We start from the raw sequence: 27435 nt of genomic DNA, 5'->3' as shown, positions 1-27435 counted from the left end.
TTTAGGTGATGGGAGAGCCAGCTGGGGTCTCCAGGCACAAAAGCACGTGGAGGGGATAGATTTTATGTGGGGCCAACCTTACAGGCATCACGGAGAGGGCCCAGGCTGGAGCTGGAAAGGAGGAAGCCAGTCAGGTGATGGGAGTGTGATTGGAGGTGAGTGGGCAGAGGGGCGGTGGGAGGGGGCGGAGCACCGCGTCCAGGTGCCCGCCCTGGAGAGTGGGGAGCTGGATCGCTGTGAGGGAGGAAGTTGTGCTTTGGGGCATGGCAGACTAACAATTCGGTAGGACAGCCCAGGTAACCATCGCCAGGAGACAAGTAGAAATAAAAATCCAAAGCCAGGATTAAGGGTCAGGAGAGGAGATTTAAAAATGGGGTCTTGGCTGGCTGAGTGGCTCAGTTGGCCAAGAGCTCGCTCAAGAGTGTGAGCTCTGAGCAACAGGGTCGCCGGCTCAAACCCCGGCTGGAGCCGAGCTGCCGCTGAGCTACCAACAGGTAGCAGGATGGCTCAGCTAAAAAAAATAAAAATTAAAAATAAAAGTGGGGTCTTCATCCTACATGCAGCAGCTCTATCAACGGAAATGGGTCAGACATCCCAGAAAATGTGAAAAGGCGGGCAGGAGAGGCGGTGTGGCAGATGCCAGCCATTTGAGGGGCTCCCTCCCAGCCAAAAAGATGTGAGAAGGAAGAGTCCGAGAGGTCAGAGGAGAACCAGGACAGCGTGGTCCTGGGGCTGAAAGGAGGGGCGGTTGATACTGTCAAATGCAACAGGAAAGGAGTGAATTGAAAAACACACCACTGCCAGCTAGGTGATCAGGAGGCCACTGGTCACCATTCAGGGACAGTTCAGTCAAGTGAGAGGGCCACAGAAACGGTTTGTTTTCTTGGTTTGGGTTTGGGTTTGGGTTTGGGTTGTATAGAGGAGTCTGTAGAAAGCTGTTAGGCTGCAGGAGGAGACGTGTGGAGCTAGACATTGCGATGCAAGGTGCGGCAGCCATCGTGGGGAGGGGACAGGACTGGGCTGCAGGCGGAAGAGTGACGTCAGAGGCGGAAGGCGGAGGTCAGTGCTGAAGGAGCCCAGCGTGGAGGGAAAGGAAGCTGAGGCGTCCTGGGCTTCAGACTTTGTTTAATATGACTGTTTAGAGTAGAGTCAGGTTTCTCCTGCCGCCATGCTGCTGCTGAATCACTCCTTTAACTATTAGAGAATGCTGCTCTTCGGGTTTTTATGACTGGAGGGTGGTGAGAGGAATCTTTATGGTCTCTCTCAGGTAAGCAACATCGTCCAGCATGGAAGTCATACAACCTCCAGCTGCTGCTAAAACCCAAAGTAAAGATTTATAAACACTCGAGTGCCCCGTGACGTACAAACTCATGTATGTCACCGGGCAGGTGATGAAAATGAGTGAGAGATGGACCAGATAAGACAGATTGTACTGGGGACGTGGAGGCACCTGGTCGCTGTGGCCGGGCCTGGGACAGTGAGCCAGTGGGGAGCAGTGGGGCAGGGGCGCCCTGCCCGACACACAGGCGACTCCGCCGCGCGGCCTGTTTCATCTGGAACCAAGCACCCTGTGTTCCCTGGTCTTCTGACTTGTCCAGGGAAGTTAGAAATCAGGAATTTTATGTGAAATATCTTACATGTGGATACTGGCGACTAATTCAGGCATTTAAAAAACACTATGGTAGTCAAAGAAACCCACTTCCAGGAAGTGTTGGAGTGGGGGGTCCCCAGTTTTCAGTTCTGCCTTGTAGCCTTCAGTGACATGACGACCGCGCCCACTTGCCTTTTTAAATTCTTATTTTTATCGGTTCTGGAATCGAACAAATCAAAAGGATACTTATACCGCAAAAAAAACTGAGTTCAATTTCCATAATTTTTCACTCTTACTTTTCTTCTCTCCCTTTTCCTTATTCTTTTTCACTTCAGTTCTTGCTTCTAGCCCCACGCTTTCCCCCCCCCCCCATCTAGACGGTTTGTTTTTCTCAGAGTGGGGCTCATGCCTCGTTCTTCTTCAAGGCCACCAACATGCCCTGCGTACACAACACACCCTCAGTAAATGCGTGTTGATGGGATAGTGTGTACGAGGTGAAGGTTTTGTAGAAAAAACAGACAATCCTAAAGCATTTTTTTTTAACACTCTCCTAACTTCTGAAAACCATTCTGCCCCTTTTTTTCTCAGCCTTCTCCCTTTTGGGTTGTTTCTACGTATCCCTGCTTCGGGATGCAGGACAGATTCACCTTTATGACAGTCAGGTTCTTACTCTCTCCATTTGAACCATGGTATTGTTCATCAAGTTACATAATCCTGATTTTAAAGAATTTTCCCGGTATCGTGTAATTTTTCTGAGAGGTTCCTGAGAAATTTCCTAGGATTTCAGCCCTCTTATATCCTCTACTACCTGGTTTAGAAACACTCATACCTGGGCTGACCCCCCCAATGGTTTAAAAACTGTCTTACATTGGAAATCCTGGAAAGGAACAGACTGTCTGGGTCTGTAGATTATGTACCAGGAGCCAGAGCCGCTGCCCTGCTTTGCATCCTGATGTAAAGGGCAGAGACCATCTTGATTTTACATGGAGTTCTACCTCAGGAAAAAAGCTCCTGTCCGGGCTTGTGGAGACTCCTAGAAATAGCCTTGGAACTATTTCTAATGGTCACAGAGTATTTTCGGCATTGCATTTAAGTGAGCTGATTTCTCACCCCGACCCTAGGGAGAAGATCACCTACTTCACCAGAGCGAAGATAAGCATCCCGTCCCTGCCAGCCGATGACGTGTGATTACATTGCTGAAGAAATGATTTGTTCACCTGTTCATTTCTTAGGGAGAGCAAAAGACAGAACATTGGGGGTTTTTTTGGGGAGGGGGGGCGGCGAGGTTGTACTATAACTGTCAACTCTTAAAGAGCTTTTACTTCACATCAGATTTTCAACATGTAATTTCTAAAGTATCTTGAATGTAATTCTTATATGTTTAAAAAAGCAAAAAAATCAGATAACCAAAATGGAATAATCTGGTACACAAATGTGTAAGTGTGTGTGCACTGCCAGTGGGCTTTGTTTTGTAAAAATGGAATCGAGGCAGTACCCAGTGTATATCCTATTGAGCTGATTGTTGAGAAATAACTCGGCTTAGCAGAAGGTGGTTTTTGCTTTTCCTTTGTGTTCTTGTGAGTAGACTGTGAAGAGGCAACAGCGGCATGTGACATTTTTGTACTAGAGAGCAGCTCTTTTAGTTTGAAGTTGAACATGAGCATACGCTTCAGTGCAGAGTTCCAAGTCCACCTGAAACAGGTGCTGTATTCATTTCTGTTGCCTACGTTGGAACACTTTGTTTCCTTAAAACAGTTTCCTTTTTGTCCTTTTCTGTTTGTCTAAAGAGAACAAAACCAAAATGCTGAGTTCCAGAACATGAGAATGCACAGGAGCGTTCCTCCTGGCCGCGCTAAAGATCTTGTGATTTATGACAATAAGGGTAGGGAGAGGAAAGGAGAAAGCCAGTTACCCTATAATGCACTGACACTCATCAGTGAGCGGCTGCTGCTTCTGACTCAGCCTGAGTTAGGGTAAGTGTTCAGATGGGAGCTCCTGGCTTGCACAGCGTGTTTCACCCTAGGTATCAGGATGGCGTCAAGCAGAAGAACGTGGTGGCCCATGTTCTAAGGACAGAATTGTGATGACATGGAGGGAAACACATCAGCAGTCATTTGGGGAAACCAGGAACAGAGGAAAGGGCCTTTTGATGGAATCAAAGTTGCCAAAAAAAAATTTTTTTAATCCTTTATTTAACAGATTTCTAACATTTACTAGCAGTTACTTTGCGGCTCTCATATAGGGGATCCTATCTATAATTTATGGTAAGGAGCTGCGCGGCAAAGAGAAGAGGGTGCCTGGGAGATTATTAATTTCATGTACAGACTGTCATTTGTTTAAAAAAAAAAAAAAGCCATCCTAGATTAACAAATTTAGAGATGTGAACTCACTAAAGCATCTTCCAGTGTAGAACTTAAGCTCACCCAATCCAAGCTCTTCTTAAAAGAAACAAATCCCCGGGGTAGCTCTGCCAGCATAAAGACTTTTAAAATAGTTGTATGCAATTTAAGTCATACTTATTACTCAATCTGTAATACTGGCAGAGGCGATTTTTGGTTAGCCATCTTTTATAGCAATCTAAGTCAGTTTTTTGGGGTTTTTTGGAAATGCAAAAATCATCTTAAAGGAACGAGCCCGTTTCCTATTCTATGGGCCCCAAGTTCTAGTCCTAAGCCTCATTAGCAAGAATTTTTATTTCCATGAAAAGTAATTATACATACTTTGGAAAGTTAATTTTATCAGAATCAAAATTCAAATTAAGCAATTCCTGAGCCTGGAACTTTATTTTTTTCGTAAGTGTCCCACCACTTATATACACATGTCTTTGAAGCTATAACTGGACGTGACACTACTTTGAACAAAAACCAGCCTCGTGAATTGACTGAGCACAGTCCTTCCAGGCTGCCCAGTTATTCTATTAGACGAGTAAGGAAAACTGGGAAAAGAATACCATTCATCCTTGTCAAGGTCAAATGTGAAAGACAGAAGTTTATTTAATGTAGAGTTAAATGAAGGTCAGCTGTTTTCAGCTTCTTAATTTGACCGTGAAAATGTTTATAGACTATGTGTAGTTGTACCGTACGATTTTATTTTCATTTATTTATTTACGGTCTTATTTATGTTCTGTTTAATATATAGTTCGGTTCTGGCCATTTTAAATGTTGGACATAGAAAAGCCTATATTGGAATATTTACAGCTTTATGAATCATCAGATTAGCTGTTTACTTTTTGTAATACAAAAAGTTTCTGACAAGTATAAAAGAATAAAATCTGTCTCAGGCTGGTAGTTAACAATTGTGACCACAATGCTTTCGGCTTTATTGTACAAAATTTGCTCATTTCTAACATGAGAAACTTATTTTAATATTATCCTTTTCCACACTTTAAAAATCAGCAATTGTGTTATGTATTTATAGGCAGCTTTTAACAATCTTGTCATATTTGTACTAACCAAAATGATTCACAGTGACAAAACATTTTAATAACTTGATCACAAAACCATATGGACAATATGAATTTTAATATTATAAATGCTATTTTTAAAGGTAGAATTTATTCTGCACAGGGTAAAAAGAATGTAATATTTAGTTCTCAAGTTTGACTTATCAATATGTTATTATAATTTTGTATATCAGAATCTAAGTGTTACAGGTACAAAAAGAATGTTGCTAGCCAGATGAACAAAGTTTAGCTGAATCTCTGTAGCATGCAAATCAAATAAATTTAAAATCTTTTTTTTTTTTTGCTATTACTTTATATTGTATTAAATATCAAAAGCTCAGGACTGAACTAAATATTTAATCAGGTTAAATTCTGAATATGTTTCTGTTTTAATGTCTTGTTTGTAAAAGTGTGCAAATACATCACATAGATTAACTTTGGTTTCTGCACTTTTCATGTGTTTGTGGGTGGAAAACAATTCACTGGGTTTTTGGGTTTTTTTTAAACAAAGATACATATTGCCTAATACTTTATTTCAGTGTCGTTTATTGTTCAGTTAATTTCCCTGATTGGCTCAAACACGAGAATTTACTTGAACCGTGTACCAAGCAAATATAAAACCTTTCATGAAAAATTCCCCAAGCCAGCAGTTTGTCATGAATACTTCTTGGTTGGATGATGCGTATTGCTGATTAAAAAAAAAAAAAAAAGATGAGTATTTTCTTTGTGCAAGTAAAACAAAGAGCCCCAAAATATGAGCTCTGTCATTGCACCGCCTGGAGGCAGTGTGCTCCCTCGGTGACCCGGGTCCAGGAGGGACTCTGCCCACACACCCCAGTTCTGACCTGCAGTGCCCCCTTGTGGCTGCCCCACAGAACGGCGGGGGGAGGAGGATGTCGTGACACATTGGCTATCTATAGCAGAGCACAGAACACAAAAGCAAAGGCACTTTTGTGTGGTAGATTTCATGTGAATCCTCCAAAACAGAAAACTGCCCTCCTCTGCTTCTGACATGGTAAATAAGGCTTGAATGAATGTGGATGACTTGTGAGAAAGGCTCCATAGAGGCCTTGAGGTCTCTGATTAATAAGATGATGTGTCCCACATGTCACCTCTCCAGCTTTCAAAGAGCCAGCAATTTTTTCAGTATAATCAGATGTTGTACATTTTAAATAAATATGCAGCGAGACTATAGTTTCATATAATAGGTGATCTGAAACACTTGAAAGAAGTAAATGATTAGCAGTAACATTTCCAATTCCCACAATATTCATCTCTATGAATAACACCTTCAAAGATAACAGAAGTACTAATAGAATGTTTTATTTACTAGTTCTGTACAATCACTAAATCTATTTTAAAACTGAGAAAACTCATCAGTAATGAGTAAAATTACTATTAAGCCTTGATTGGTTTTGGTCTCAGACTAGAAGATAAAAGTGGTTTATCGTCTTAGAAAGAAATCACAGTTTAAGAAATTAATAGCCACAGGGAGGATGCATTTTAGAAAATCATTTAAGCATAATGGCTGGGTGACTATACAGTAGGAAATCCTACCAAATCCAGGTTGAGTGAGCATTTCCTGAGGAGTGGACACCACTGATCTCATCTGGCTTAGATTTCCAGGTGGGTGTTTTTCATCTCCAGGTGTTGACGGAGATACTGCCTTTCTGCCACTGCGTAGTGGCCAGAAGCTATGGGAGCTTGGGAGGAGCAGGCCACACAGTTCAGCAGACATCCTCCTAGGAGGAGAAAAAAACCAGCAAACCAGCCGATGAAGAGCGCATCCCCAAACTCCCACCTGGGCACGATCTCTGGGATGGTCTCATCCCAGAACTCCTGGACTGTCATGTAGGCCACCCAGGAGACCGGAACAAGGGCTGCGATGCCTGCTGTCCAGAGGAGAGTTCCTCCCAGGATTAACAGTCGTTTCTTGAGTTCGTGCTGTCTCTCTCCAATTCTCAAGCAGTCCAGCCCAAACCCGGAGACCAACAGGCCCAGAAATCCCAGCCCATTTGACAAAAACATTAAAATCCTGGAGATCCTGAGCTCGGCAGGCAGAGCCAAGAAAGAATCAAAGTCCTTGCATTGCATCCCACCTTCTTCTTGGATGACACAGGTTTGCCAGAGTCCCATGGTCCAGTTTTCCATTAAATTTAAGTCCAGGTTGAGGTTTTTCCAATGTGGCAGGTAGTTTGTAAGACAGGATAAAACCCATCCCAGCAAAGATAATGAAATTCCAGCCAATTGTGCCACAGTTCTAAATACTAAAGCCATTATAAAGTCCTGCAAGCTTTAGTCAAACTACCTCTGGCCTTTCGGTTGCTGGAAAAAGTGTGATGCTTGTGTTATCACTTACAGAGCTCAGAAATGTTTTTTTCATTGTGTATGTAGGAGGATTCTTGCCAGAGTTGCTATTGTTTGATTCTATGTTGAATAGGTTTCAGAAAAGGATAGGGAAATAATTCTCCAAACCAGTAATGCCAAGGTGTGGCCAAGATCAATTTTCTAGTAAGCAGTTTGTCCCCAAAATAACATTAAGTAGTAATAATCCTTTCATTGTTAATGTTTAAATGGCTTTCATGTTGTTCCCAACCTTTCTCACAAGCCAAAGAATTAAAAAGTCTAAATGCAAAATGTTTAATAGTTCTGTTCAATTCCTACCGTTTTATCTCTTACTAACTGCACCTGGTTAGATTTTCATCTGTTACAGTTCTCACATTCTCGGTACATATATTGTGGTAACTGAGTGTTGCCATTTTTGAAAAATAGGTTCAAGAAAAGTATTTCTTAACCAAATAAATGAATCTATCACAAATCCCTCTAGACCTTAAATCAGGCCTTTTTTATTATTATTCCTTAGGCTATATATGCCACATAACATGAAACAATGTTGAACTAAATATCAAATCTGTTTACCTATATACCTTTCTGTCAAATTCATACACGTATGCATAAACGTTTGTTTGTTTTTTCTTTGCTTGAAGATGCTTTCTATACTGTGGAAAAGTTAAGCAAAAGGACTTTATAGGTTACAATCAACATCTCTTGATGCACAGCTAAAGTATATACAAAAGCTTATAATTTTTAATTCAACAAAGGAAAGTTTTTAGTGAAGCAAGTGAACTGTCAATAACTCAATATCAAGCAAAAATTCTTTAATTGTTCATCTTTTTTAAACAAAGCTTTTGAGAGACAGAGAAAAAAAGTTTCTGATGGAAGAGACAAGAGAGGGGATTGGCCAGTATTTTGAATCTTAGAGTATCAGCATGTACTGAATGGAAACCTTTCAGCTTCATAAAACCCTGTCACACAGGGTGCCTTGTAATTTCCTAAACACAAACCACCTCTGATCAAAAAGGCCCAAGTCACTACTATGGAAATAGTACTTTGGGGTAGATTTAACCTGTGGTTTGGCCAATGTAGGATGCTTGAAAGATTTCAGTTTGTTAGTTTTTCTCTTTAGGAAACAAACTAATTATCATTGTCAGCTACCAACAAAAACAAATAGAAAAAGTTTCTAATATAAAATGAACACATGAAAGCTTACTACTGACTATTGGATATACCACCACATTTTGATTTAAATAACCAGGATGCTGAAACTTTTTTGCTCATACCTATTTAATGCTTAACATAATAATTGTCTTTTAGATATAAGACTGCCTCGTCTCCCTATTGGGAGGGGGTGGAAATCTAGGGTAGAAAAGTAGTTATTAAATGAGAAAAGGCGAGCAGCACAGATTTAGTTACATCACAAAGACCCCTTTCTCATGTAGACCCCTCCATCACATTTGATGCAGAAAATACTCCCCTCTGATCTTGTCAAAGTCACACTTCCGGGTCTGCAGTTCCATTTTCCAGGTATGGACACTGCGTTTCTGCCACTGCATAGTGGCCAGAAGCTATGGGAGCTTGGGAGGAGCAGGCCACACAGTTCAGCAGACACCCTCCTAGAAGGAGAGAAAACCCAGCAAACCAGCCGATGAAGAGCGCTTCCCCAAACTCCCACCTGGGCACGATCTCTGGGATGGTCTCATCCCAGAACTCCTGGACTGTCATGTAGGCCACCCAGGAGACTGGAACAAGGGCTGCGATGCCTGCTGTCCAGAGGAGAGTTCCTCCCAGGATTAACAGTCGTTTCTTGAGTTCGTGCTGTCTCTCTCCAATTCTCAANTGTAGGCAACGCCCATCAGGCTGAAGGCCAGGTCCTGGTCCGGGTGCCTCTTCGGAAGCTAAGGAGTAGAGAGGGGTGAGCTCCATGGCAACGAGGCAAGGGCACCACTGAACCCCTGGTTGACCACTTCTGCGTGCTGACATTCCATCATGCAAATCTTCTCTCATCTAGTCTTAAGTAAGCAACACGGGGAGAAGACAGTCTCTCCATGGAGACTGAAAAGGGTGGAGGAGTGAATGAAGCCCCAACTATTTTCACCCACCTCTCTCCCTCCTCTTCCTGTCCTGACTTTTGTCCTGCTCTGATATTGGTGCCTCAGACACGCACCAATGACCTGAATTGTTGCTGCTGATTTCTGTGGCAAACGAACAGGCAATGATTTTTCCAAAGCCTTTTGGGAAAGAGGAGAAAAAAGAGCTTGTTATTTTTGTTAGTTCCTCTAATCCATGCCTCTCTCTCCAGGGCTGACGGGGAGGTGGGGAGCAGAAGCCTGTGTCAGTCCATGATCTTGACCGGAAGCCTTTATCAGTTTTCTTATTGTAGAAAACCATCTCTATGTACCAGAGGCAGACTTCCATGATGTTAATAAGATTAAACTTTGGGGCCCCTCATCTGCATGAGTGCATTCCAAACTCTTAGAGGGGGCCTAGCAGTTGGTTCACATGCTAGTATTTTTTTGTTCAATTTGCAAGAATAATATATTTTCACTGCAAATGATCAAGACCATAGCTCCTTCCTACTGTGTCCCTTTATCACCCTTCCTCTCACTTTTCTTCCCACCCATCCCATGTCGGTCAGCACTGGAGCATCTCCTTTTGGGGGGATTCAACTAAAGAGAAAATGAGTTAGGGGTACATTTAGTTGAGGTTAGTGGAAACATTTATGTGGCTCTCAGTTACTTCCAAATATTAAGCCCCTGACAGCCAGTCCCATTGTAGGAAGCCCCTAGGAGTTCCCCCACGGAAGATGCTGGCCCAGAGGTCCAATGGCAGTAAGAACGTGACCTACCCGGGTTGGCACCGAAAATATGCAGGCAGTGTGAGGAGAAACAAGTTTGAAATGTACAGAGCCGAAAGCTGGTCTGCAGAAAATCCTTTCAATCCTCAGATACACAAAATTGTAAGTAGAGGATTCAGTTCTCATTAACACCTTGTCAAAATAGAAGTTCTCTCCTGTTTGAAACACAGTTCATAATGCATCATACACCACTGTAAATGCACCATATTTCTTTTGGTGAGGGAATGATATGAAATAGAATTTATCAAAATCCCTGTGTTTGCAGACACAAATCTCTAGCAGTACTTCAAGCAGAAAGTACATCTGTGTGTGAAGCTGCATGTTTTATGTACCCAATGTATCATGTCAAGTGTTGGTGTATCTGACACATCTTTTGTCGTGATGATGTCTGTCAGTTCCAGATAAAACATTAACACAAAGAATTGTATGAACGAACACAATGAAATAACCTGAAAAGACAAGTATTTCCAGTGACAAACCTGCCCGTATTCATCAGTAAATCAATGTACTTCATCCAAGAATTATTTCCTATCACATCTGTGCAGCTCAATGCAACAAAGAACAATTTAAAATGCACTTGAATTGCTCATGAGCATAGCTTCATGTTGCAATTCTTTTCTTAAAGTACACCCTCAAAATTGCATCTGCATCAGGACCCACAAAACCTGGATCTGCCTGTTCTAAATACCCGTGTCTTGAGCCAAAGTGGGAAAACAAAAGGTAGATGGGAGGAGCACCTTTCGATTAAAAAAAAAAAAGGTATGATTATTTGTAGGTGTAAAGAGTATTCCTACACATTTAAACTGAACATAAAGCATATCTGTATCGATATTTCTTACAACTGGCCCACTTTACTCATTCATGTTACCTGCCTGGCCCCTGTGAGTATCTGCCACCTCAAAAATTGTGTGAGCTTGACCCCGAGGCAAATGACAGNGAAATAGGAGAGAGAACAAGAAACATTTGCTGGTGGTTCTGTAAGGTTAGAGATCATGGAAGGCTACCAGTGGCAGAGAGAAAACAGCTCAACCAAGAAGGGTCTTTTCTTCCATCCTAAGGAATTTGAATTTTATCCTAAAAGCCAAGGGGAGGCCCTGAGGGATTTTAAACGAGCTGACCCTCTGAAGAGTTAATACACCAGCATTCCACTGTTCACCCTCAGTTTTATAGTGTATCTGAAAGAAAACGTGTGTTTTTCTTTTGTCATCTCAAAAAGTATTTGTAGTAACGTTTGTCTGGATCTTGGGCTATAGTCGATTTTTCCTGAAGCAGTAGTTATGATTTCGTATAGGCAGCTGGCTAGATAATAAATGCTTGCTCCTGCAAGATTTTTTCCTCCCCATTTCTTTTCTCATTTTGTGCAATCATTTCCAAAAAGAGCCCACCAATTTTATTCCCTCCTCTGAGGTCCCTGATGTGGATGGACATACGGCAGGGCCTTTTGCAGCATTTAGGGCAAAGCACTTGGCTGAGCTGTCAAGTCAGTGTGAGGGTAATCAGCAGATTTATTTGAGGAAATGTATTTATGGTACTAAATGGCTGTTCTAAATAGGGCCATTATCTGGCCTTTTCACTGTTGCTATAAATGTCTCTCCAGAGCGTGGATACCCACAATAAGTCCATAATGCTTCCCGGACATGACTTCAAGACAATATATATGCTGGTTCCAGTCAATGCACATGCATGTGCTTGGGTCATTTCAATAGTGTTTCTTGAATGCTTCGGCACAAACTCAATGCCAGATACTTTATTAAATGTTTCCAGGGCAATGAAAGGCAGAAAGGGGCGTGGGGGGAGCAAAGCTGAGATTTGTTGAATAGTCAATGGAGACTAGGGGTGGAAATGCAACCCTAAATTATTCATAGCTTGTAATAAGCCAAGGAGAAATCATAGCCATATATCTTGGAGCCACTTCAAAGGATACCATCTTACTTCTGGTCCCGGGGGTAACCTCTCCACTAGAGTTTAGTGAGAAAAAGCCCAGCTGAGTGGGAAACTTCCAGAGGATAATCTGTAAGCAACAAGAGGCTGAAACTTTTCAGGCTGAGCCCTCTGAAGGCCTTGGATAGCTGCACCACCATCCAAATGAAAACTCTGGTTTACCTGGGCCTAGATCCCACTTTGCAGATACACTGTGAAACATAGCTGCTTTGAGAGTTCTTACAAAATGGCTGTGCCAAACCCCAAAACGCCTTTTCCATACACTCTTGTTTTGCTGCCCCACCTCAAAAGCATGTACAATAGAAATAGGAACAGATTCTCAAAGCATGTACGAGTTTATATTTATTTTAAAAACTGTGTATATATAGGCACAAGCATGCTTTTTTGTTTTGTTTTGTTTTTAAGATATTTTTTATTGGGGAATTGGGGGAAGGAGAATAGACAAGTTGCTGTCCTTTTTTGTTCTTCAGTCTAGTTNCTAGCCTCAACTTTTTAATGGTAAAGTGCTCTCTAGAATGATGGGCATGTATCACATAACTGCCTCCAAGGCCACCAGGTGACCAGAGGAATATATACAAGAATGGATGACGTGCAAAGACAAACTGTATTCACTTCCTAGGGCTGCATTAAGAAATTGCCACACACTGGATGACTTACAACAATAGGAGTTCATTCTCTCATAGTTCTGAGGGCCAGAAGTTGGAAATCAAGGTGTGGGCTGTGCCCCACCTGGAGGACTAAGGGGAGATTCTGTTCTGTGCCTCTCTGGCTTCTAGTGGCTGTTGGCATCCCTCCATTCTCTGCCTCTGGCTTCATATGACCTTCTCCTCTTCAGCCTGTCTCTTGTTTTTGTAAAGACAATTGCATTGGATTTAGGACACACCAGATAATCCAGGATGACCTCACCTTGAGATCTTTAACATTATCATACCTGCAAAGTAGATTTTCTAAGTAAAGTCACATTCACAGGTTCCAAATGGACATGTTTTGTGGGACACCACCAGGCAACCCACTACATAGGACCTTCCAGGTAGCAAGGTAAATGGAATTTCTGCTCAAATGGATAATTATGAAAAAACTTTTTTTTCTCATTTTACACAGGACAGTGGGAAAATAAGAATTTAAAAACTAAAATAACTTTGGAATGCCTTCCTCTTCTAATGGGTAATGAAATAATTTTAATCATTAAGAGATGGTTTTCAATAACTTTTGCATAGCCACATATGCAAAAAAAAAAACCCTTGGGCGAGATGGCGCCTTACTGGCAGGGTGTGGAGCTTTTCAGGCTGTCACGAGATAAACTTGATCACAGGGGATTTCAAATACCAACCTACAGCTCAGAACTCGACCCTTTTCTTTCCTCCTGCTCAGAAACACTCCAACTTTTGCATGTTTGCACCTATTCAGGATATGAGGACCCGCAGGTTCTCCGGTCCTCAAAGCCATGCAGAAGTAGAAAGACCTTCCCCGTAAGTTTCTTGCAAGTTATAGGACAATTATTTTACCAATCCTCAAGGTGAAAAAATGAAAAGCAGAAAATGTAATCAATCTGTCTCATCTATACAAAGGTTAGTGGCCTTAAGATAGTCTGACAAACTATGGCGAGACACCAAAAGAAGTAGGAGGCCAGGTCTAGGTTAGAAGTTGTCTAAAGAGCGGAGTATCTACTGAGATGCTGAGTGGAAGAGCCAGGGCTCTGCTAGGAGCACTTAAGGACACCCTCCCCCAAGCCTGTATACTCAGTATCAAACCTTTCCAGGATGCACACTCAGTATAGGGAAGAGTTCTTACCCTGCCATGGTCTAAAGCCAGGTGGATGTCAGAGCATTTCTACACCTGTAGGCATGGTTATTCATAGGCCTGGCTTCAGTTTGTGCAAACAAAGACAATTAAATCCATTCTCTTAAAGCCAGGGCACGGTCTTTTTTCTTTGTTGTTATGGGTCAGGAGCCAGTGGTTAAAGATCACACAGAAGACAGCAGGATTGGTTTGGGGCTTTAAAAATGAAGCATGAATACCATTTTCCTTTCATGATGTCGGGAGACAAGCACGGATCAAATTATGTCATATAAGATAACACTTGGGGGCTTTATTATATTTATGTATATGGGCAAGTCCTTTCATTCTCTCATGCAGATCATAACACCAGGCATCAGTTATTCAGCCCAGCCCTGTTCTCTCTCTCTCTCTCTCTCTCTCTCTCTCTCTCTCTCTCTCTCTCTCTCTCTCTCNCTGTTGTTCAGCATCTTAGCTGTAGAGGGCAGTGTCACTGGCCCTCATATGTGGGATCCGAACCGGGGCCCTCTGTCATCCCAAGTCAGTTCTTAACCATCGTGCCATTCGGCCGGCTCCCCCCCCCCACCTTTTTTTTATCTCTTTGGTTTTATAATTTTATGCTGCAGATTAAATTTATGGTCACGACCAAATTCTCTGAGTTATGCAGACTTTGAGAGGTTTGGCACAAACTCCTGCCACCGCCAGCCCGAGCAGTTTACCTCAGTGCTTGTCCTGCTGTTTCTGCTAGTCCAAGGCTGCCATCAGATTCAGTCTCATGTGGTCAGGTGTGGGGGGGTGGAGAGTTTCTGAACACCTAGTTATCTGAGATCCCCGCTGAGATTTTATTCCAAGCCTTAAAAGACAAAAGCTTGAAAAATAATGCAAGATCTCAGCTCTGGATAGTGAAGAGGACATCCTGCCATGCAGCGAATGATGGAACTAAGAGACAGAATAAAGTGTGATGATAATGGCCAGTATTTATTGAGCACTTACTGCTTGTTAAGCATTAGGATAAGGGCTTTATCTGTGTTATCTTACTTATCCTCACAAGAAACCTAGAATGTAGGCACTATTATTACCTCCATTTGACAGATAAGGAATCAGAGACTTAAATAAGCCAATTAGCTTGCCATACACAGAGCAGAGGATTAAGACCGAGCCTATAGAATACCAAAGTCCAGACCTTAATCATTTCCTGCTGTAAAAAGCAATCTTTGGCTATTGTCACGATCACCTCTCCATTTTGTTTCAAAGCTTTACCTGCTAACCCTCTGCATTCACGGAGCACAGTGCCTCTCCCTTGGACCAGAGTCAGTGGCTGAAGACGTCCGACAGCAGTGAGGACTGAAACCAAGGCAGCTTATGCTGGCTTTGTGGCTGTAAATTTAGACACTGTGACAGCAAAGGGGCTTTAAGGGGGGGAATATGGGAATGTCTTAGCCAGGAACACAACCTCCACCCACTACACAAATAGAAATGAAAAGCCCTCTATCTCGGGATTAACTGGGTTCTTTTCTTTATAAAGCCTTTCTAAATATTAATCTGGGCTCACAACCCTCATGGCTAGGTTAATTTCCAGTGAGCAAAATGGGAAAATCATTGCAAAGCACTGACAGCCTTGGCACCTACTCTTGAAGGAGGTGCGTGTCTAGAGACTCGTGGTATCCCAGAGGCATCCCCGGCACTCGGACACCACAGTGACTTCATTTCACAGGGAGCTGAGGCCTGGAGACCTGATGCACCTACTTAGCAAGACTAAGACCTGGCCTCCAGGCTCAGATTCCAGCTCTTTCCAGTGTCTCCCACCCTCCCCCTCCCCCACTGCTGGTTCTGGCAGAAATCCACAGCCCCAGCTGGTGCCCTGGCCTTCAGAGTGTTTGTCTTTTCTCTGGGAGAGAGACCAGACTCCCTGCAAACATTAACTGATGCACATTTGGGATGCTCTGAAAACTGTACTAAGAGCTGGGGGAGGGACAGAGTGAGGTAGGAGGGCATGACTCCAGGTGGAGGCGACAGGGGCAGAGGCAGAGCCATAAGTGGTAGCCTCTTTCCAGATCCTGGCGAACAGCCAGAAGGAAGATGAGGTGAACAGGGGGACGACAGGAGGTAGCACTAGAAAAATAGGCTGGGGTCACAGTGCTTAGCTACTCAACAGCTATGTATTGAGCAGCTACTATGTGTTTGGCACCGTGCTAGGCCCAGGGGCTAGAGGGATGACTCAGAAATGCACAGTCCTGGCCCTTTGGGTAGGGAGATTGACAATAAACAAGTGTAAAGGAAAGAACAAGGTGATCCCAGAATCTTATAAGATTCATGCAGGATGGTCTAAGTCTCTGAAAAAGTAGCATGTGAGGCAAGGACTAACCAATAAGAAAGTCAACCAAAGACCCGGGGAACCATTCCAGACAGAGGGACTGTGAGTATAAAGCCAAATGTGACATACTTGACCTATTTCAGGAACCAAGCAAAGGGCAGTGTGTGGCAGACCTGTGAGCAAGGTGAAGTGGGGATCAGGTGAGGCAAGGGAGGTACAGGAGGGGTGACACCACATGCAGGCCAGGAGGGGATGGACAGGGGCTGAGGTTTCAGTGTAATTGCTTCCTGCTGGTACAGCCTGGAGCACTGACATGATGCAATGTGTGTTTTTAAATCGATTCCTTTGGCTGCCGGAAGGAGTATATAGGGCAGGGGCTCTTGCAGTGGAGATGATGTTGCTTGATCTGGGGCGGGATTCGTGGAGATGGTGAGAAATGGAAGAATGTGTTCTCTGGAGATTAAGTAGGCAGGACCTGCTGGTGACCTCTGTGGGGGATGAGGAGCAGACGTTGACACACGGGATGAGGAGTTGATGGTGACACTAAGGATGTTGGCTTTAGCCTCTGGGTAACTAGTGTCAATATGTACTGAAATGGAAAAGACCCAAGGAGAGAGAAGGATGAGAAGAATCAAGAGTTCTTTGGGTTGTGTTACGTTCGAGATCATATCAGTCATCCCCATAAGGATGTGAGTACATGGCTGGACAGAAGCATCTGGTGCTCAGAGACCCGAGCTGGAAGCCTAAATTGGGCACCATTAGCCTTCAGATGGTATTTAAAGTCACGGACAAGATGCCATCACTAAGAGATTATAAGGGAAGACAGGACAGCGCATGGAACTCAGGAGCGCCAGCATCTTGGAGAGGGGTAGAGGAGGGTGGGCCCCAAAGGTGACCGAGAAGCAACCAGTGGAAAATCAGACATGGGGTACAGGAGCCAGGACAGGAGGATGTTTCACGTCTGGTGGCGTGACCAACTTGCCTGACACTGCTGAGAGGCGGAGAACAAAGAACACAGAAAAGATCCTGAGTGGCAGAGGCCTGACCCTGTATTCTATGTGTAAGAATGTGCACTTTGTCCTACAAGGAAAGAAGCTAAAAAAAAAAAATGACTTGAAGCAAGAGATTGACATTATCATGTTTGAGTTGAGGATGAGCTAGAGACCAGTTAGAAGGTTCTTCAGTAGTTAAGGCGGAGCCGTGAGACCTAATCTAGGGCAGGAGCAGTGAAAATGGGGAGTCAGGAAGAGCTAGTGAAGGCAGAATCACCAGAGCCCAGTGACCTGTAAGAGCGAAAGGAAGAGATTTCAGTATTATTATATGGATTGTGACGGCCTTAACCAAGACAAGAAGTAGAGGTGCAGCAGGTGGGGACAGGTGGGAAGGTGGGGATGGGCAGAACTGAGCTTCACCCTGGACGTGTGTGGTTCCAGGTGCCTGTGGTTCGCTCCTGTGGCTTCACGGGTCTAGCGCATGCTCAGGGGAGAAGCTGCAGCTGGAGATGGAGTTTGCGGAGATCCGTGAATAATAGGTGAATCCCTGGGCTGGGATGAGATTACTCACAGAGAAGATGAAAAGCAAGAGAAACAGAGGGCCAAGGAGCAGCAGACTTGTAATATCTGACTTTCTGAACATCGGAGCGTAGATTCCTCCTGACAAGTCCCTGGGTTCACTCAGGAAGGTCTGGAGCTCCATACGATCGCATGTCAATCCTCCAACCTTAGGGAGCTCTGGACTTTATTAACACAGGGATTCTTCTGGTCCTGCATTCCAGAATGACTGTAAAGGAACATCAGCCTAAGGCCTCTGAAAACAAGTCAGCCCCAACCAGGTGATGGGAAATGAGGGGTTTCGGGGAACAAAAGGTAAAATTTGAATTTGCATCACTGCCCATGTCCAGCTTGTCTGGGGCCATTAGATCTGCACCACTGTGTTGCACAACTCCTAGGAGTCCNCCCAACCCTCCTTAGATTATCCTAATTCGAGATCCTGACTGATATGACGCTATGCCTTAAATAGCCTTTTCCACTATCATGTTTAATGGTCATACACTAGTTCATTGTGTGGTTAAGCCATAAAAATGTATTTATAATCCATGAATTAATTAATCCTTTATTATTATGTACTTTGGGGGTTCCAGTTTTTTTGCTTTTATAAGAACTGTTTCAATGAGCATCTTTATAATCAAATCATTTGACATAGCCATGATTATTTAAGGTAAATGTCTAGACAAACATTCATTGGAACAAATAATTTTAAATTATTAGCAATTTATTTACTATTACTATTTAATATTAATTATAATTAATTAGTATTTAATATGAATTCTTAATTCTAAAGTTTGGGCTACATGGTACAAAATTGCCCTCCAGAAATGTTGTATCAGCTTACATTCCCATCAGGAGTGTAGGAGAATACCTATTTCCAAGCACCAGGTCTAATCAGCCTGTTGGATAAATAAGAAAACCCAAAGACCAAGTGATCCCAGGTTTTGCTACTAAATTCAAGGCTCCTCATTGTGAATGTGAGAATGAAAGAAATTCACTTTCTGAATAGTGATAGAGCTTTCAAGAGTGGGAAAACATCATAAATGAGAGAAAAACAGGTGCCACCTCTCCTCCAGGGTTATCAGGAGCTTGTATAAAATAGTTCGTAATGAATGGTTTAGGTCAATGAGAGGGTGATTCCAATTAAGGAATTTTAGTAGAGAGGAGAAGGCAGCTGCCAGCATGAGTAAGTGAATGACCATTATTGTCTGAGAATAAAGCAGCAAGCCCTGCAAATAGAGAATGCATTGTTTGGAAGAACTGATTAAAGAACATGTCTGAAAAATGGACGTCAGCCCATATGGGATGGTTGTTCTAACTATAGAGTTTGTGATTTTTTCCCAATGACATTGACCTTATCTTGAGTGAGTTATGGTATTTTCTGGGCCTCAGCCTTGTGATATCTCACTGAGTTGACCTCATTGTGATAAAATAATCAGAGTCAGGTTCATCATCACCATCTCTCTGGGCAAACCAGGAAAAATGAAAAACAAGCAACTGAGTGCAAGCTCTGAGCAACAGCAGTTTGAGTCCCAGCCCGAGTTGAGTTGCCTCTGCCGCTGAGCTGCCAACAGGTGGCAGGATGGCTCAGCTAAAAAACAAAACAAAACAAAACCACAAGCAACTGTGTAACGCTTAGATATAATCTCATTAGGAGGCCTTTGTGGTGAGGTTGTGGGAACTGAATTACAGTAATTTCATAACCTATTCTGAAATCTCAAAATCATTTTCTGCTCTTTAAAAAATAAATCTGTGTAAAATTAGAATATGCCTGTTGTAAACTCACATCACATTTCAGGTTGCATGAGCAGATCTGAACCATGAGATGCTGGATGAGTACAAAAAAGAGTTGTGACTGCCTTGGAGTCACTTACAGGACTGTTTCAAATCCCAAGGTATTGTATGCCAATTACACCTCAATTAAAAAAAAATCCCAATGTAGCAATTTGTTCCACCAAAAATCCTAGTCCTGCAGACAGGAAAATTAACATGTATCCAAAACCTAAAAGAAATCAGGCTATGGGTAAGAGAAGATGTTGAAATAAAAATGGAAAATAAAACCCACCATCTTAAAGACCATCCCCATCCTCAAAGGTGAGTCTACCTTTAGCTAACTCTTAACCATGGCTTTTCTTTTCTCATGTTTAGCCCTCACCTCTTCAACACCTATATCTGTGTATACTCCTGGTCTTTTCTTCCTTCCTTCCTTCCTTCCTTCTTTCTTAAGGATGTGGTCTGCAGATCCATCCTCTGCCCATTTCCAGCGGTAGCATCCAACAGCCATTTTCTCTGCAGAAACCAGAGGACAGCCCCGCTGGGGCCCAGCTGCCACCTCACCTCCTAGGTTGACTCCTGTCATTGATCCTTACCACCTCTCAATCTATCCCCACCCAATCTGAGTGGCTGACCCTTAGAAACTGGAAGAGGGTAGTTACAGAGCCACTAATGATGTGTGGCTGGGACCCCAGAGCCTGTGGAAGGGATTTGTGGCAGTTGCAGTCTGATGAACGTCTGGACTGAAGGAAGGGAGCGTTTTTTCTAAGATATTATGTCTGAGTAGAAGTAATAAGGACAAGTAGGGCTTATTGTTTATAGCTTAAGAAAATTAAATAATCTATACCNTTAACAAGTGTTTCTTGAGCATCTACTGCCAGCCACAGGTCATGGTCTCTGCCCTCAGGGAGCTTGGAGTCTAAGAGGTTTGGGCTGGAAATACACATTCAACACCTGCCTGAAACCATCTATGGAAAAGCAATCAAATGTATTAAGTACCTACAAGCATCTATGCCTGGTCTGGGCTTCTGGGAATCGTGACCCCCTAGTCTGGTAGAGTCCCTACATTCAGACACATGCCAGTTAGAAGTGGGAAATCGCCACCACCTGAGGCAGTGGAGGAGAACCCAGGCTGGCCTCACAGAGCTGGGCTGGGGAAAACCCTGCTACAATCATGCTTGAACCCCAAATCTCAACAAACATCCAGCACAGTAGAGGAGCTCAGGTCACATGCTTACAGACCTTTTCAGATCAGTGAGTCTTCCTGGGGACCCATCTTAGCAGCCAACTGTGTCTCAAAGACCTTAGAGCAAGCCTGGAACATTGGAAGACGGACAGTCCCAACTCAAAGCCAGGCAGGCACTGCCCAGCCCCAGGTGCCTGAGCCTGGGCTAGCAAGAGGTCTGTGGGGGAGGAGCACCTACCTTGGGCCTCCCCACTAAAGCACACCTGCTGCTGTCAGGTACACCTGTCTCCCCAGACACAAAGCTCTTTGTTTTCTCAACAGGTTGTTCCATTCCGGTTTCTCCCAACACAGTGCGCAAAGGGGTCTGGTGGGAAATTTCTCTCCTAAAACCCCTTGCAAAGGAAATCCTTGTAACTCAGCAGTATTTTTTGTCATGGCCTTTTCTTTCATAAACTCCTTGTTATGTGTTAATACACCTGCTCCCTGCTCAAGGGCCAGCTGCTACAGAGGAGGAGGTATGCGGCCCCAGTTCCACCCGGTCGTGGAGCCAGCAGAATAAAGCTGTGCCAGGAAGCTCCCACAGCGGCCCCTGCTTCACCCAGTCAACATGAAGGGCCTTTGACAACCCCACTTCGTACTCATAAAGATGGTCTGATTTCAGAATTATGACATGGATTACCCCCCGCCCCCAAAGAGGATGAGGCTTCTCCATTAATCAAAGATTATTTAAGGGAAATGGAAGAGCTTGAGCTCTGGAATCAGAAAGACCTGGGTTCAAACCCTGCCTCTGCTGCTTACACTTACGTGACCTGAGACAACTTGCTTCACTTCTCGGAGCCCCAGTCTCCTAACCTGTAAGATAGTAAGAGTAGGAACAACATGCCAGCTTGCACAAGTGGCTGGGAGGAGTGGGGATACTGACTGAAATCTCAGCGCACGCCAGAGGCTCTCAATAAATGTTGCTATTTTAATTTTGTATTTTGTCTTTCAAACCCACCTGTGGAAGATGACGTGAAACTGCATTTCTTCAGTGCTGGGTTATCAGTTACTGTACCCGGGCCAAGACAGGTGCCTTTCCCAAAGTCTTTATACAGCTGGACTCTCCTGAACTTGGGGTGTGTGCCAATGGAAAAGGCTTGCTAGGCAGGCTTGGCTCAGCCTGCCTGCCCCGAAACCCATTCTTGCTCCTCAGACACAAGTGAATGGTCCTCTCACCGGCTTGCCCCTCTCACGCTGGGCCGCCCCTGGCAGTTTTGTGTGACTGCCTCACTTGCCTTCAGATTAAGAGGATCAGATACCTGGGTCATCAACTCTGGTTCCTGTGGCCACCAGCTCACCTGCTTGACCTGTGGCTGTGGCCGGGGGGCTGGATTCAGAGTCAGTGTTTCTTGCCAAGTTTCTCTGGAATCCTGCTTTGGGAGAAGAGCTGTAGATATTATCAGCACAGAGATTTCCATCAGCCTTAGCAGGAAGGACAATTTTATATTTAANAAGCAGTCCAGCCCAAACCCGGAGACCAACAGGCCCAGAAATCCCAGCCCATTTGACAAAAACATTAAAATCCTGGAGATCCTGAGCTCGGCAGGAAGAGCCAAGAAAGAATCAAAGTCCTTGCATTGCCTCCCCACTTCCTCTTGGATGACGCAGGTTTGCCAGAGTCCCATGGTCCAGTTTTCCATTTCATTTAAGTCCAGGTTGAGGTTTTTCCAATGTGGCAGATAAGTTGTAATAATGGATAAAACCCATCCCAGCAAAGAGAATGAAAGTCCAACAACTTGCATTGCTACTCTAAAGACGAAAGCCATTGCAACAAATCTTGCGACTCTGGCCACCCCTATAGGAGCCACTGTCTATTTTTGTGGTTGATAGTAGTGTAACGGGCTTGGTCCTATGCTGCCTGGAATATAAGCTTTGGTCATTAACTCCTTGGGCACTCTGAAGTGCGTTTTTGTTCTTGAATATAATGTTTCACGTAAAGGATGACGGACTCTGTTAAAACTATGAGTTAGGCTTTCTGATAAGGATTTGATCTGTTACCTTCCAATTTGCTTCGTAAAATTATATCCCCAATGCTTGATGATTATAAGTCTAAGGATGAACAAAGAAGGCTCTATGACCCCTCACCCTAAAAGACAACAGAAATCTTTGTGCTTCAATATGGATTAATTAGATTTTAAGTGGTGATAAAAGGCCAGCTCTCTGTATAACAGGACTTCATTGTAAAAGCTGAATCTGAGATTTCAGGATGCAAAACAAGCCCTTGTAAAGAAAGGTAGACTGTTTCCCTATAATCTTCACTCTCCTCAGGCTTCCTTAACCTACAGAAGGGCCTGGCCCACGTTTTGGAGTGTCACAGGGACTCAGTCGACTTGGCAGGAAAGTATCCCTCAGATTCCTTTGAAAGGTAGAGGCTGATTCAGTGGGTTAATTAAAATGAAAAAGACAGAGGCTCATGCCCAGAGGTACTTAGTGAGGAAGGGCAGTGCTGGGAAGCTCCGGATCTCTCTCACTGGGAGGTTTACTCTATCCTTGTTAAGGACTTGGAGTAAAGCATGGCTTCTTAGTATCCAAAAGGTGTTTTCTGTCCAGAGCTGAGCTGCCTTCGCTGACACTTAAGCCACGGAGATAAAGCAGCCCCAGCATAAAGACACCTGCCACCTCCAAGATAAAAAGACCCTGGTCTGAAAGTAAGAGCCACAATGGGGCTGACCTTTGAGGCTTCATCTTGTTTGTTTGTATTTAGGCCACACCTTGAGAGCATACTGCAGAGCTGGCCCCTCAGAGAACACAGGGCCTCAAAGGCCAGGACAAGCGATCACGTGCCAGGTTCCCAGGACTGCTCCAGCGGCTGCCAGGCCCAGCTCCTCTCCACAGGGCCCCTGGGCATCCTGCACCCACAGCGAGAGGCAGGCTCTGATGGGCCCCCATGGGACAGGACAGGCAAGCCCCTAACAAGGAGCCCCTGCCCCAGGAGATTCTACCCTGGTGAAACAGAGCCACCACCTGTCACATTTCAGCAGGTGAGTCTAGTCCAGGACTAGAGAAGATCTTTTATGATGTTGCTCAAAAGGAGATCAGAGGGACAGAACCCCCATCGTGATGTAGCCAAACGAAGCATTAGAGTTGGGTTAGATGAATGGTGCTGTCTTCGGCATTCTCCATCATTTTAAAGATGAATTCTTTCTGAACTTGTGCAGACTTGCAGAATCCCTTAGGATATATTGCTGTCCTCCGTGAACTAAAACAATAAGTTGTCCCAATCTGCATAAAGACATAGGGTCCAGAGCCTCATCACCAGGAGATGGAATAACAGGAAGCTAGAGCTTTTCTCCCGGGAGGCAGGCAGGATGGAGAAAGTTCTAGAGAGCAATCGTTAACAGTTATAGAGAGGTCATTCTTACTATCACATTGAAACCTTTTTTAATGGAATAGGCTGCTCTGGGGGGTTGTGAGCTCTTTATCCCAAAGGTGTTTTTAAAGAGCTAGTGCTCACCAATCAGGGCTCTCATGGAGGAAATTTCTGCTATGGTGGGAGTCGGACCTGAATAACCTCCAAGTGCCCTCTCAACTCATTTACTCTTCCAGCATTTAAAAAAATTATTTTGAGCACCTCCCAGGCAGTAAGTGCTGCAAATACAACCAAGACCAGCATGGATGCAGACCCTGCCCTCCAGGAAACAAGAAAATAAGAGGATTCAAAGAAATGAATAAAGAGCCAGGTGGGAGTATTCCAGGCAGAGGAAACCCCAGGGCGACAACCCTGAGACTGGAAAGCAGGAGCCCCACCCCCAACCTGGGGGCTCCCTTCTCCACACTTCAGCCTGTGGATCAGCTGCTTAGACCACGCTGCTACAGGGGATGGGGGTGGGTGGTGGAGTGGAAATTCAACCAGAAAACAAATACTATTGCCACCATACTGTTCAGCATGTGGAGAACTACATTATCTCTGTCTCAGGAACATTAATCTAAAAAAAGAAGAAGGAGAAGGAAGAAGGGGAGGGGAGGAGGAAGTGGAGGAGAAGAAGAGGGACCCTCTTAAACAGAGTCCAAGATGTCGTTTCTGATAGACCGAAGGTTCAGGTGATCAACCATCCCAGTTTGCCCAAAGTCACACATTCTGGAAAACTGCTCAGCCCAGGGCAAGGGTTGATAAGTGCCCCCAAATAAACCATCTCGAAATTCAGTCACTTCAAAAAACAATTGTGTATATGTATGTTGCTTATGAATCTGCAGTTTGGGTGACGTTCAGTGGGGACAATACATCACTGCTCCCAGTGGTGTTGGCTGAGGCTGAATCACCTTTGATGACCAAGTCTCGGAAGCCACAGTGCATCACTTCTGCCATTCCCTCATAGACGAGGCAGTCACAAAGGCCTGCCCGTTCAAGGAGAGGGAACACAGACTCCATCTTTTGATAGGGGAATAGCAAGTTTCTAAAAGAGCTTGTGGGACGGTGGGAAATACTTTTGTGATCATTTTTGGAAAATAAATCTGTGACCAAAAGTAAACCAACTTGACCGTAAGGAAGCTGTTGACCAAATATAGATTCTAGGAGATGCATGGCAAGCATTGCATAGAAAAGATACCCCTCCCCTTTTCTTTTTCTTTTTTTAAAGATTTTTATTGGGGAATTGGGGGAAGGGAAACAGACAAGTTGCTGTCCTTTTGTTCTTCAGTCTAGTTGTGGAGGACGTTGCTTCACTGGCCCAAGTTGGCACCATCNCAGCTCTTAACCAACGCGCCACTCAGCCGGCCCGGCATAAGCATGTTTATACAGAAATGTATCCATACAGTTAGGTGCCCCGGACTGATATCTATGTATATTTAATGGGGAGAAATTACTATTTAAAAAATTAAATTGAAATTTCACATTCTAGGGAAAAAAAGCATTACTCAAAGTCAGTGGTACGTATGCTTAAGAAAAGAAGCCTGGGCCTTTTGGTCAGCAAAGATGAAGCCCCCTGTCCAGTCTCCATGGGCTGGGATTAGGCAGAGGAGGGCAAAAGCCGTGAGAGAGAGCTAAATTGTTGTGCTTAGTAAAGTAAGGGGAACACAGGCACGTTCAAGAGGAAAAAGGCTTTGTGTGGGCCTGGAAGGTGGAAAGAGGAGCAGATGTGGAAGAGAAGGGTCTAGGAGAGAAGGGGAGGCCTGACAAACATGGCAGCAGACACAGACACAGGAAAGGGACAGCCAGTGAGAAGGACCCCGTGGCAGGGACCCTGAAGGCACTTGACGGCTGTGATAGTTGATCTTCAGTTGCAAGTCATTGCTTCTTTTGAGCAGCATTGTCGGAGTGCCCTAAACATTCACCAGATTCTGGCGCTCTTGGTGTTTTGGGAAATGAGAGACAGCCATGGTTTGGGGCAGGCCAAGCCGTGCGGGAAGAAGGAGAAGCCTTAAGAAGTGAGAAGGTGGACAGGACACCCAGATTCAGTACAAGTAGGACTCTGTAGGAAGAAATGACTGTGGGAATATAAACTATACTCCCTGCCCCTGAATCTCGGGAGTCATCAGAAATCTTAGTGAGGCCATAAAAATTCGATAGCCAGAGCAAGGCCCAGGGCCTGAAGCAAGATTGTTCAGATATTAAAGAAAAAGGGTGATTGCCAAAGGCTTGGGGGCCTCCAGGCAGCTGGCACTGTGTTACAATTATGCACGATTACGCGTGTGAATCAAAAGAAAAGAAGCCCTTGTGAGTCATGGTTTCCAGATTTGCTGTGCTGAGTCTTCTTTGGGCACAAAGTCAGCTTATGGCCCATGATGCATTCTTATTTCCTTGGCTTTTATTACATGCCTTTTCAAATTTTTTGTTTGTTTGTTTGCTACAAAGGAGAGAGACCCTAATAGATACAATTCCTTCTTTTTAATTCCTTCAATTAATGAGGTACTAGTTTCTTGTGTTCTCTAATTGAAGCCATTTTTCCTCCTTTCACAAGCGCAACACATAATTGTCCCATGTATAGAGAAAGGCCAACCGGGAATGAACAATTGCATTGTTTTCAAAATGGAAGTGGTTTTATTGGCTTTTCGCACTACAAAAGGAATTTTTAGAAGAAATTTCGTTTTTAAGTCAGACAATACAGAAACCTAAAGAGGAAAATAAAAATACCTGATTTCTTACCACACAGCTTTTTTATTTTACAAAAATTCTATAATAGATGGTGTACAGTTGTATAATTGGCTTTATTTTTTTTTCTGTAGCCCTACATTGTGAATATCTTTCCATGTCAATAAATACGGATCATCATTTTGAATGGCTGCATTGTATTCTATTGGATAGATTCATTTAATGTATTTAACCAATCTCTCATTTTTAGACATTTTAGAAGCCATGAAGAGGTAAATGGCCTTTTAAGAACATTTTTGCACACTTGTTTGATTGTTTCCTGGGGATACATACTAGTAGGAGGTATTCATTAATTCATTAACACATATATTGCGTGCCTAACACATATCTCTATTGATGCTAGGAATAGAGAGATTATCAAAACAGTCCTTCCTTCAGTTGTTAGCCTGGTAGAGAATCTAGGTATTAAAAAAGGAATTCAAAAAAATGTGATGAGTGTCTTCATGGGGGAAGTACAGAGTATTTTATTTCAAAGGAAATGCACTTCTCATAAGGCTCTTGCTACATCTGAGCTAATTGTTTCCCCAGAAACCTTGTGGCAATG

At 43.8% G+C, this 27435-nt stretch overlaps 3 protein-coding genes across 3 annotated transcripts in view; 1 reads left to right on the top strand and 2 right to left on the bottom strand.

Annotated features, from left to right (window-relative positions):
* Positions 1-5468, top strand: part of WWC2 (WW and C2 domain containing 2) — a 189115-nt gene extending 183647 nt beyond the window's left edge. Inside the window, exon 23 of the mRNA XM_019666959.1 lies at positions 2713-5468. Within this exon, the coding sequence (XP_019522504.1) occupies positions 2713-2779 (67 nt within the window). The 3' untranslated portion in view covers positions 2780-5468. The remainder of the gene's footprint in view (positions 1-2712) is intronic.
* A 526-nt stretch (positions 5469-5994) lies between these two features.
* LOC109395694 (claudin-22-like) lies at positions 5995-7608 on the bottom strand. The gene has a single exon (XM_019666939.1). It carries the CDS (start codon positions 7308-7310, stop codon positions 6648-6650), a length of 663 nt encoding a protein of 220 aa, XP_019522484.1. The 5' UTR covers positions 7311-7608; the 3' UTR covers positions 5995-6647.
* Positions 7609-8705: 1097 nt separating this feature from the next.
* On the bottom strand, positions 8706-22569 carry CLDN24 (claudin 24). Its single transcript, XM_019666940.1, has 2 exons — positions 22258-22569; positions 8706-9209 (listed from the first exon to the last, which is right to left on the bottom strand). Exons 1-2 carry the CDS (start codon positions 22567-22569, stop codon positions 8865-8867), a joined length of 657 nt encoding a protein of 218 aa, XP_019522485.1. The 3' UTR covers positions 8706-8864.
* Between the last annotated feature and the right edge of the window lie 4866 nt (positions 22570-27435).

Source organism: Hipposideros armiger, unplaced genomic scaffold (genome assembly GCF_001890085.2).
Source record: "Hipposideros armiger isolate ML-2016 unplaced genomic scaffold, ASM189008v1 scaffold_481, whole genome shotgun sequence".
Taxonomy (NCBI): domain Eukaryota; kingdom Metazoa; phylum Chordata; class Mammalia; order Chiroptera; family Hipposideridae; genus Hipposideros; species Hipposideros armiger.
Note: the sequence above shows the minus strand (reverse complement) of the source record. Positions and strands in the feature narration are given on the sequence as shown.

Excerpts from the sequence above, each read along its gene's own strand:
- CLDN24 (XM_019666940.1), bottom strand. The coding sequence starts at position 22,569 with ATGGCTTTCGTCTTTAGAGTAGCAATGCAAGTTGTTGGACTTTCATTC.
- LOC109395694 (XM_019666939.1), bottom strand. The coding sequence starts at position 7,310 with ATGGCTTTAGTATTTAGAACTGTGGCACAATTGGCTGGAATTTCATTA.